Source organism: Elephantulus edwardii, unplaced genomic scaffold (assembly GCF_000299155.1).
Source record: "Elephantulus edwardii isolate Elephantulus edwardi_28Jun2011 unplaced genomic scaffold, EleEdw1.0 scaffold00075, whole genome shotgun sequence".
Classification (NCBI taxonomy): Eukaryota; Metazoa; Chordata; class Mammalia; order Macroscelidea; family Macroscelididae; genus Elephantulus; species Elephantulus edwardii.
The window spans coordinates 5697470-5708685 of NW_006399825.1; the positions used below are offsets into that span (position 1 = coordinate 5697470).

General features: G+C 42.4%; 1 protein-coding gene across 1 annotated transcript in view; it reads left to right on the forward strand.

Moving 5' to 3' along the window:
- Positions 1-11216, forward strand: part of LOC102851278 (aldehyde oxidase-like) — an 86846-nt gene that overhangs the window by 73758 nt on the left and 1872 nt on the right. Inside the window, exons 29-34 of the mRNA XM_006889076.1 lie at positions 1496-1570; positions 3359-3411; positions 5066-5180; positions 6739-6804; positions 8905-9093; positions 10069-10236. Coding sequence (XP_006889138.1) covers positions 1496-1570; positions 3359-3411; positions 5066-5180; positions 6739-6804; positions 8905-9093; positions 10069-10236 — 666 coding nt within the window. The remainder of the gene's footprint in view (positions 1-1495; positions 1571-3358; positions 3412-5065; positions 5181-6738; positions 6805-8904; positions 9094-10068; positions 10237-11216) is intronic.

The following is an 11216-nucleotide window of genomic DNA, read 5'->3' on the forward strand; positions in this document are numbered from 1 at the left end:
TTAAATCAGATCTGACTGGTACAGGAGGAGATTGTCCCTCCTTTCCCAGCAGAGCATCTGGTGGATTCGAACCACACGCCTCTGGGATTGCAGTGCAGCTTCTTGCCACTAGGCCACCAGAATAGTGGGGTCTGCTTATTCGACCCCAAGGATCCCACTGCATCTTCCCACTTCAGTGCTACCTTTGCATCATTGGTTCTATTTAGACCCCACCTTTCGCCAGACCAAGGCCGTTGGCTTTCTGTCTCTCTAACACCGGCTTCCTGGCCTTTCACACCACTCTGTTAGAGTGATCCTGTCCCCAAGTTAAAGCTGATTGTATGATGTTACAAAACACTGGCCTCTAACGCGGTGCTTCAGTTCCTTGGCTGCTAGTAATCAAGGTTGTGGTTCAAACCCACAAGACACTCTGGGAAAATGAGGAATCAGGCTGTTTCCACAAAGAGTTGGGACCTCAGAAACCCTGTTGACAGTTCTCTATCCTGTAGGGTCCATGTAAATGGAAAGAGGCTTTAGTATGAGTGGCATTGACGACAAGAGGGTTGGGTCTGGTTGACTAGCTGTTTTTCTTTGTAAGTTCCTAATTATTTTTCTTTCCAATAATTTTTTTAAATTTTCATTGTGATTTTAACAAAAGTTTACAGAAAAGTTAGATTTTCATTGATTCATTGTTACACATTTTACCCCCTTTCCCTCCCTTCCTCCTCCCCCGCCCAGTTCAAGTTGGCTTTTTAAAAATATCCAATCACTGTTGCACAGTTACCTCCCCACTCCAGTCCTTTTTGTGAGATACCTCTTATTCTGGGCCTTTGTCGTACGTATGATGCCTAATCATATATTCCTTTTAAACAGTTCCCGCCATGCTGTCCAAGCCCCGAACAATCTGGCTCCCATCCTAGATGGTCATGAAGACTCACACTTCACACAGAGACCCTGTGTGAAACCTTTTTACAGGGTTAGGCTCTTCCTTTTCCATATCCCCTGAGCCTCTTAAATAAAATCTAGGAGAGCTCATGTCATGCTTTTGTGAAATGGTTCTTTGCACGCCTGTCTCTCCATTAGACCAGAGTGTCTGAATTAGGGTGCAGATGACGTTTTGGGCTGGTTTGTTCTTTGTTGTAGGGAGTTGTCCAGTGTTTGTAAGATTATTTCACAGGACTCCTGAACTCTATCAGGTGTTGTGAAATCTCCTACAATGCACCCACAACAAAGAATTACCAGAAGCGCGCACTCCCAAGTAGTGACAATCAAAAATGTTTCCAGACACTGAGTGAAGTGCCTAACCTGAGAGTCCATGCAGTAGGCTGTGAGCTCGGGAGTGAGCCCAGTACAGTGTAGTGAGTTATAACAAAGTCGGATCTCAGATTGTGCTGGTTCAAATCCTGGTCCAGCTATCTGAAATTGGACATAAGCCTTATTTAATAGATATAATTCTTATCTGTATGCTTTCTTTGCCTTTTGATGGTCATAATTTTAATTGAAAATTAATTTCTAGGATGCTTGTCAAACTCTGCTAAAACGCCTTGAACCTATCATCAGCAAGAATCCTCAGGGCACCTGGAAGGATTGGGTGAGAATCCCTGTTTCTCTGTGTTTTATGTTATGACAAAAAGGAGGGAGAGAGGGAGAGACATATGTGCACACCAAGGATCTGCAAAAAGAGCATATTGAAATGTACTGCAGATATTGTTGTTGGTGTTGATTGCCGTCGAGTCGAGCATGATTCATAGCAACCGTATAAACAAAAGACCTGAAGCCTTTCTATAACTATCGCTCTTTCTCAAAGTTCCACAGTTGTATAATATTACATAAATAAGAGGCCCTTTAGATCTAGGTGTATGGAAATCCTATCATAACAGGATGAAAGAACTCTTGTATCAGAAAAATGCCACAGATTCTTTGACAACAAGGGGCAAAGCGAGTTCTTCTGTCTAGAACATGAGGTCTAATCAAGGATTAATGTTTCTTCCCATGGAATCTAGCCATTTTCTAGACAATAGTTATCAATCTGTTTTCCATCCCTGTGTTTCTGCTGTTCCTAAATTGCAAAAATAACACTAGAGAGCTCTACAAAACCAAATCATGTGAGCACCATTTAGAAACTGGAAGCCAAGCCGTCAGGTATGTGCCTGAAGCACTAAATGGAACAAAGAGATAGCACATCACTTCTTTTCTCTTTTTAATTGGTTTTGCTCACAAAGTTCGTATACATTGTGTTTCACACTATTCTTCATTCATATTATTGTGTTTCATACAATCATTCCCATGCATTATGTTTTATAAAATCAATCACCATTGGACCTGTCCCATCCTTACCCAATATTTTCAGGTCCCCACCAGATCCTTCCCATTTCCTTCACTCCCCGCCTCCACCCATGAAACTGTGCAGCCCTGGGGTTTCACACCTATCTATCCTCACCCCTTTGCTCCCACCCCTTCCCCACTTGGGCCTCCATATGTGTTTGATAGGTGTACAGTCTGGACAGAAGATTCTACAATTAACATGCAAAATTTTCAAAGTTCTAGGTTATAAAGTACTAGATGGTGTGGAAAGATCTCAAGGAAGCCTGAGACTATGTGCTGTGCTGACAAGCACCGTCTTTGTAACCTTGGAAACACTAGTCTAGGAGAAGCTGTGGAGTCCTACTTTGAAATGTTTCCAGATAGAGCTGGGACTATAATTCATATTATGGGAGCTCTCAGTACTCTCTGGGCTCACTTATTTCTGCCTTCTGCCCTCTGCCTCCTGTGCCTTCCCTTAGAAAAACTGAGTGTTAAGCTGGAGAGAGAGATAGTGTGACGGGGTTAATTTCCTGCCACCATGGAATGCTGTCACTAAGCCCAGTTTCTTCTCTAATGCTGGCACTTATCACCCTTAAACTTGGGGACTTGGATGCTGTGTAGTAGTCAACTGCGATCAGGAGAGCTTTTGGTATAAATGGTACAATTTAGCAAACTCATTTTCCTCTCCTAAGACTGTTGTGGATACATGATATTAAAATTAAACAGTCATTCAACCATTGTTTCCTGAGATGTCCCATGTTAATTGCTTAAGCCTTTCTAGATGGCTAAGTGAAATTCCTCATAAGCAGAGAACACTGGCGTCCAGTCTGCAAGTGCAGTGGACCACAGAAGACATTTATTATAATTACACGCATTGAGCCAAAGCTCTTACTACAAGTCATGTACCGTTAATGCCTGCAGAAATGGAGAATGCGGAACTGAATAAATTAATCTTGTCTTCAGTTATTACTACTGATTGCTTTACTTAGCACAGAGTAAAACGAAAACTTAAGTCTCAGGTGATTGATTTTTCTTGAAGCATCCTTGTTTCACTGGGTATGCTCTTCCTTTTCAGGCCAATGCTGCTTTTGATGAAAGCATTAGTCTTTCAGCCACTGGCTACTTCAGGTAAGTCATGCTTTCAATCACACACTACATATCTTGGTGTAGATATCTTGGAACGTTGTGGAAGCATTTCAGTTCTGTTTGCAATTTGAGTAGATATTATTCTATTAGCCATTATTATGAAGAACATTTATTTGGTAGTTAATCCAAGTGTTCAGAAGTATATTTCTTAGTTACAATAAGCATGCAAATAAAATTCAGCTGACTTGGTAATTCAGACCATATTGGAAGATACTTGAGGGTTCTTTGGGGTTTAGTGCTTGGAACACACAGTGACGGCTCTTTGAGTTAAAGAACAAAGTTAGGGAAAAGCAAATGGAATACATAATAAGATAAGCACCACTTTGCATCTTCTAGATAGGCATGGAACAATACATTTGCAGCAACTTGTTAACTCACATTGACAGTAATAATGTCCAAATGTGGCACAGCTGAAAATCACATCCTTTGGAAAACAATCTATCAAATTCCTGTCATCGGTACTAGATGGCATTACAGAGCAGAGCAGTGTGGATACCCTTTCCTGGCTTTGTCACCCTGTCAGTTTTTGCAGGCGTCCTCGTCACTGGCTGGTTGTCAGGAATAAGCATGAGTATAAATGGTGCAGGGGTTTTTTTAATGATCATCCCCAAGCTGGGAAGCAGAGCAAAGAGGGACAGAGTGCTCTAACTCATTACTGGCCGGTACTTCTCTTCCTGCCCGTGATATGCATTTGGTATCATTAGAAAAGATTTAGGAACGAGAGCTGACCTAGGGGCCTGATGGTGAGAGACCAGAGGAGTTCCAAGGAATGGACGTTGTGGGCCCTGGTCCCCGAGGCAGAGACTGAATCCTGGAACCAGGAAGGTAGATGGAACAGGAAAGTGAGCATCTTTGAAATAGTGTCTTATGTAAAATGTAGGTTGGATTTCCCAAATCTGATGATCTTACTAGGGACTCCAATGATGATAGGATCATATGATCCCATATTATGATCAAATGATCCAATAGAATATAAGAATTAGCAAATAAATGTTCTTTATAATAATGGCTAATGTTTGTTAAGTGCTGTCGAGTCGCAGGCGACTCATAGCAACCCTATAAAGGAGAGTCCTCAATGCTTGGGTGTCTCTCATCCTCTCTCCGGGTTCACAGGGTTTCCGGAGGCAAGCTAGTACGATAGTGGATGCCACTCCTCCTTCTAAGCTTGTTTTAATCAGGGAGCTCCACCCCACTCTCTGTCCACATTGGGTAACCAACCATTAATGCATTTGACACGTTAGTGTCACAGTGTTCAGCCTCACGGCAACTTGTGCACCAGGGCTATATGACCTAAAGGAATGTCTGAACAAAACCAATGAAAGACAGCCTAATAATGCTAATAGAAAGAACAAAATAAATGTCTGTCAAAATTGCAAATAGCAGCAGCAACAACAAAGTAGATAAGCATCAAGTCATTGGTTACTAGTAATTGGATGTCTTTATCAAACAAGTGAAGTTTGATAAGAACGAAATAAATACTTAATCAACCCAACTTTTTGCTCTAGCACTGGCATCATGCAGGTGCCTCCCTCTGGTTTGCTTTGCTGTACATACAACTTGAGTACAGCTCTTCATGGGTCTGGGACTAGGGATCTGATCGCTTAGCAGCACTTCTAAAGAACTCTGTTTCCTGCAGGGGTTATGAGTCCAACATGGATTGGGAAAAAAGCAAAGGCCATCCCTTCGAATATTTTGTGTATGGCGCTGCCTGTTCTGAAGTTGAAATAGATTGCCTGACTGGTAATCATAAGGTCAGTGTCAACTGGAAAAGTTTTCAAGTCATACCTAAGATACAGCTCAACGCCACACATTCCATTGGTCTGATGAGAGTTGGGTGTAGCAGCCCTGCCTTAAGATAATTTCTCTGTATCTGCCGAAGGAAATAGAAGCTCAGCAATTGCCTTGGTGGTATGGCGGCTTCTGTGGGCAACAGCTGTGGGCCACTCTTATTTCTCAGACCCTTTTAAATGAAATCTGGAAAGGAGATACTGGAAGAAGAAACCCAGCCTAAAGGACTTCTACGGAACCTGTTGGTGCTCTTTGTGAAATGTGGTCACACGACATTCTCGAAGGCATTCATTAAACGTGTGAGCCATGGGCACCACAGGACAGAGACGGCCAGCTTTGTATCTAGTCAGGCCTTGCTTTTATGATGGTTTCAAAGCATCTTAATATTTTTTGAGAGTTTTCTAAGGGGGTACACATGCAACACACACACACACACACACACCCCACACACACACATTTCAAGGATTTACAGTTTCTCCAGGGCCTTTTGTTGACAAACTAAGCTACCAACTACCCACTGTTGTTGTTGTGTATCATCGAATTGGAACTAACCCACAGCTGACTCTCTGGCAGGTTTTCAGATGGAGTTAATCACACAGGAAGATTTCCCATCCTTCTCCCATGGAGCAGCCGGTGGCCTCGAACTCTGTGCTTTTGGGATTGCAGCACCGCTTCTTGCTACTAGGCCACCAGAGCCCCCTCTAGCCACTATCTATAATAATACATTAAAAGGAACTGTGTCCTGCAGTGGTCTTGCCTCCTAGTATTTGCAGCCTACATTGCATCAGGATTGGTTTGTGTGATCAATTCTGTAGAGCAGAATGGTGGTGTATGTAGTACAACCTCACAGATGTCATGCTGCCAAGCTACCAGTCCAGTGAGAATCTGCCCCAACTTGGTATCTTGAAGCACCTCTGTGATTACATCCCTTGGGTGGCTGTAATCAGATGCCAGTTTCTATTTATAGGCATCCTCTTAAGAACTCTGGGTCACCAAAGTTTGTTATCAGATTGACCTCTTCTCTATTCTAAAAGAGAAAGCTCTGAAACAGCAAATGGCACTTCAGAATCCCTTCCCCGCCACAGAGGACTGTGAGGCCCATGGTTCAGTTAACACCCTTCGGACGCTGGGTCTGTGAATGTGGGGTTGTGTGATATCCTCAGAGTTTTGCTCACAAGGACCATGTGGATCAAAACTGTTTTCTGTTTGCTGTGTCTTCTGTCTGTCAGAGTGGATTAAACTCACTTTGTTGCATAATTCATCTTGAAATAAAGTCAAGTATATATTGTTCTCCTGTTGTTTCTAACTGGGGGTGGCAACGCCAGTGCCTAAGTGAGTTAAGAGTGTTTATATAACTTTCGAAGCCTTTGTTTGTGGAATGATGAAATTTTTGCTTATTTTTTCTCCTGAAGTATCATGGCTTTCCAAGAGAGAGTCTGTGTCAAGGTCAGCCTGACTTTTAGTATCTTCTAAGTTGTTTTCAGTAAAATAAAATATAAATCTCTTTTTGTTTATTACTAGAATATCAGAACAGACATTGTCATGGATGTTGGCCGCAGTATAAATCCCGCTCTTGACATAGGCCAGGTATGTGTAACTAATTTACTCTCTTCCTGTTTGTGAAGGTCAAGATCGTGCTGGGGGAAACATTCTAGCTAGTTTTTCAGCATCTTATTTTTTTACCCTTTTAATAAAAAATCATCTACTTGCCCCAGAGCTCCAGTCTCTTATCACTTAAATAAAGAAGTAAACGAAGGTGTTTTAGGTAAATTTTGAAGAAACATGTAGTATGTCATTGTAGGGTTTGGGTAAGCAAGATCAAACTTGGAGGTGACAAAATGACCCCCCCAAAAAAACCCCTCTAGTTCTGAACAGAACGTGGCACGGAAAGCTGATACGTGAGCACATGATAGGGGTCAATCTTCAAGTAATTTAAAGTTGGTTTAGGATAACAAACATAACATAAAGAGAGGACTAGCCAGATTTTGTCCACAGACATTTTTATTTACATTATGAAATAACTGATTATGGCTGTTCTACATGAAAATTCAAATGGCTGACTTCTTGGTTTGCTTCTGTCTCCTTGCTATTGTAAATAATGCTGTAATAAACAGAGGTATGCATAGGAAAAAAAGAAAAGAAATAGCAGAATCTAATGGCCCTCCACTTCCACAAGAAAAAAGTCAGTTGAAGATTAATAGTGATGCTGTCTCTAGAGAGTCCCCTGTTCTCCAGTCCTATGACAAGACCCACCTGGAAGCCTCATTCACTTTCTTTACCTGCCTCACACCTGTGGGAGGTTCACTTCAGCACCTGCAATTTAGAACATAATCTCATTTACTCTCCAGTCGTGATTCTGCATGGTTAGAGCAGCTCTCATTAGAGAATGAGGAGAATCTATGGAAGTAGTCAAGGAGGCTTCAGGAAATGTGAATGTGGACCCTGTGGTCAAGGAGAGAACTTGTTCTTTGTGGGTCAGAGAGAGTGGAAGAAAGAAAATGATGCAATTCATCCTGTTGAAAACAACTGGCAATGAGAAGAGGGTTGATGCCAATGGTGGGTAGCATGTGGAGGACTGAGCCATGAGGCTGGAGCGAGAGAGAAGAGCGCTGAGTTAGTAAACACTCTCCTGGGATAGCCACCCACCTAACTTAGCTGACAGAAGTGACTTGACCTGAGGAGTGATTTGGAGTTCTAAGAAGATTCATCTAATATTCATGGTGGTGGTTATGTACCATCAAGTCAGAACGGATCCATTTTGACCCTCTGGTGGGTTTTCAGAGGCAGTTAATTGCATGGGAGGAGACTGCCCATTCTTCTTCTCCCACGGAGCAGCTGGTGGATTCAAACTGTTTGCCTTCAGGATTGCAGCACAGCTTCTTTCAGTGAGGCAACCAGAGCGCTCTATAATCATGGTAGAAAATAAAATATTAGAGATCTCAGTTTATGGACACAAAGGATGAAAATGGACAAAATATGGTCACAGGAAAGAATTAAACTAAATAGAGACTCAGATATCAGAAATATGTGTGGAAAGGCAATGTTGAATACATGCCGGCATGAAGCTAAGGATGAGAACATGTTAAAGCTTAGAGAGTACACACTCAACTCGAAGAAATGGGTCCCAGAGATATGAGGCCTGCAGGCTCATGCGGTGACCGATTCCCAAGGCCCAAGACCTTCATTAGTGTACTGCATCCATGGACAAAGCAGTCAACTCATCTGGGCTGCAGTGACCTCATAAAACCACACCCCAGACATGTTACTGCTGAGTCACCTCCAGCTCGTGATAACCCATGGGATGCAACGCCAGAGAATTTTCAAGGCTGTGACCTTTTAGAAGCAAAACGCCAGCACTTTGTTCCAAGATCTCTCTAGATTCAAACTGCTAGACTTTGATCAGCATTCGAGTGGTTAACATGGACAGAAATGAATGAGAGTGTGGCTGCAGCTCCCTGGAGGCCTCTCCGGGAACCATCCTTTTAGCAGAACCGAGATTAGAACCCAAGTCCTTTAACTCTGACCTTGGTGCTGAGTAAACTGTTGACAGATGTTTTTTGGTGAACTTTCAGGCATGTGCTCCAGGATACCCTGAAAACCCTATTTTTAAACTCAAGCAGCATGAAGTAAAAATGTGACTACTGTGGTTGTCTTCTCATTTGTGGAAGTTCTGTTTTTTTGTTGTAGATCGAGGGAGCATTTATTCAAGGCATGGGGCTGTATACAATAGAAGAACTGAGTTATTCTCCTCAAGGCGTCCTGTACACACGTGGTCCCAGTCAATACAAAATCCCCACCATCTGCGACGTCCCCACAGAGCTGCACGTCTCTTTGTTGCCTCCGTCTCAAAACTCCAATACCCTGTATTCATCTAAGGTAAGCTGTTTTCTAGAAATAAATGCACATGTATGCCATCCATGTAAGAGGGAACTACATTGATTTCTTAGTTGGTTGGTGATATTTTTTTCCTCAAGATCATAGGCAAAGAGTTCTAATTATACATTTAATTATAAGACAATTAAAAAATATTAGAAATTAAAAGAAAAATACTTCAAATCTTGCTAACATGAAGTACTAGTGACATTGAGGTCTAGATCTCTTTTTCCTTTTGAATTTATTCAGGCTAGGAGTCTAAGCATATTATTATATATTATTGTGGCATAACATATATTATGCAGTATATTATTACACATTTATCATTGGGTATTGTTGTATACCATCAAGTAAGAACTAATCCATAGTTCACCCCTATGACAAGTTTTTAGAGGCAGTTAATCACATGGGAGGAGATTGCTCATCTTTCTCCTGTGAAACAGCTGGTGGACTCGAACCATGTACCTTTGGGATTGCATCACAGCTTCTTGCCACTAGGCCACCAGTGTGTGTGTGTGTGTGTGTGTGTGTGTGTGTGTGTGTGTGTGTAGAGAGAGAGAGAAAGGGAGAGGAGAGAGGAGAGAGGAGAGAGAGAGAGAGAGAGAGAGAGAAAGCTCTGGTGGCCTAGTGGTAAGAAGCTGCACTGCAGTCCCAAAGGTATGTGGTTTGAATCCACCAGCTGCTCCACGGAAGGAGGATGAGTAATGTCCCATGCATTTACTGCGTCTGAGAACCCACTGCAGGGTTAGTTTCCACTTGATGGTTCACAACAACAACACATTGAGGAGCAAGTTTCAGAGTCTCTTCTGACTTTCATGTTGGTGATTCATTATGTATTACATTATGTCATGTTTATATACTTATTATGTGTTAGATATTATATGCTTAATGTTATCAAGGCTCTTTTTATGATGTAATAAATGCCTATGTATGTGCATTTTTAAAGTCATAACTGAGTTGATTTTTATTCCCTTCCAGGGTCTGGGAGAGTCTGGGCTGTTCTTGGGGTGCTCTGTCTTTTTTGCCATCCAAGATGCAGTGAGTGCAGCTCGGCAGGAGAGAGGCCTGTGTGAACCACTGATGCTCAATAGCCCACTGACACCGGAGAAAATCAGAATGGCTTGTGAAGACAAGTTCACAAAAATGGTATGCTCTGCCCAGTAGAATAACAGTGATAAAATTCTGCATGTTGAGACCTGATCCTTATTGTCAAATGTCATGAACTCACCATAGTGGGTTTCTGTGATTAAAAATGTAAGAGGAGTACTGAAGGCATTGATCTGAAGAGCAGAGTGACATTTGAACTTGTGTCCCTGAAGCAGTTTTCTTCTTTAGCCTTTTCTGCCTGGCTCACAGCAAGGCTCACTTCTCTGTTGCTTTGAAAAGAAGGTTCATTTCCATGAATTCCATGCTCCTCTCAGGAAGCGCTTCAACCCTATAGCCTTCCTCAGTGCCCTTCACAGGATTCCCAGGCATGGGATATTTAGGTGTTGTGTATGCCCTGAACCTACATTCCTACATCACTCAGAACAAGGCCAGGCCTCCACTTCCTCAGCCCCTGCACAGACTCAGCAAAAGGGTGACGATTCTGTGGGTTAAGGAGCTACAGATGGCAGTAAGAATTGGGGTATTTTCTAGATAAAAGGGTTTATCATATAAGCCCAAGTCCTAACCTATCTAAGGCTGACTCAAAGCCTAACTGGGCTTTACTCTAGTTAGGACATACTCTGAGCCTAACTATATAGTAGTAAGACTTCTAGGATGAAGATTTCCTCCAATGACATGAAATCCTCTATGGATGCTGTGACCACTGTATTAGAGACAAAAAGGGAGGGAAGGAAGGAAGGAAGGAAGGAAGGAAGGAAGGAAGGAAGGAAGGAAGGAAAGAGATGGAGGATAACGAGGAAAAGGATAGAGTGGCAGGATGATAGAGAGGCCGGAGGACAGAGAGGCTGGAGGATAGGGAGGCCAGAGGACAGGCTGGAGCATAGACAGGCAAGAGGATGGGGGTGGGGGGAGAGAAGGATAGAAAGGAAAGAGGATATAAAGAAAGGAGGATAGAAAGATGGATAGAAATAATAGAGAATAGAAAGAAAGGCTAGAAAGACAGGAGAATAGGAGAAAGA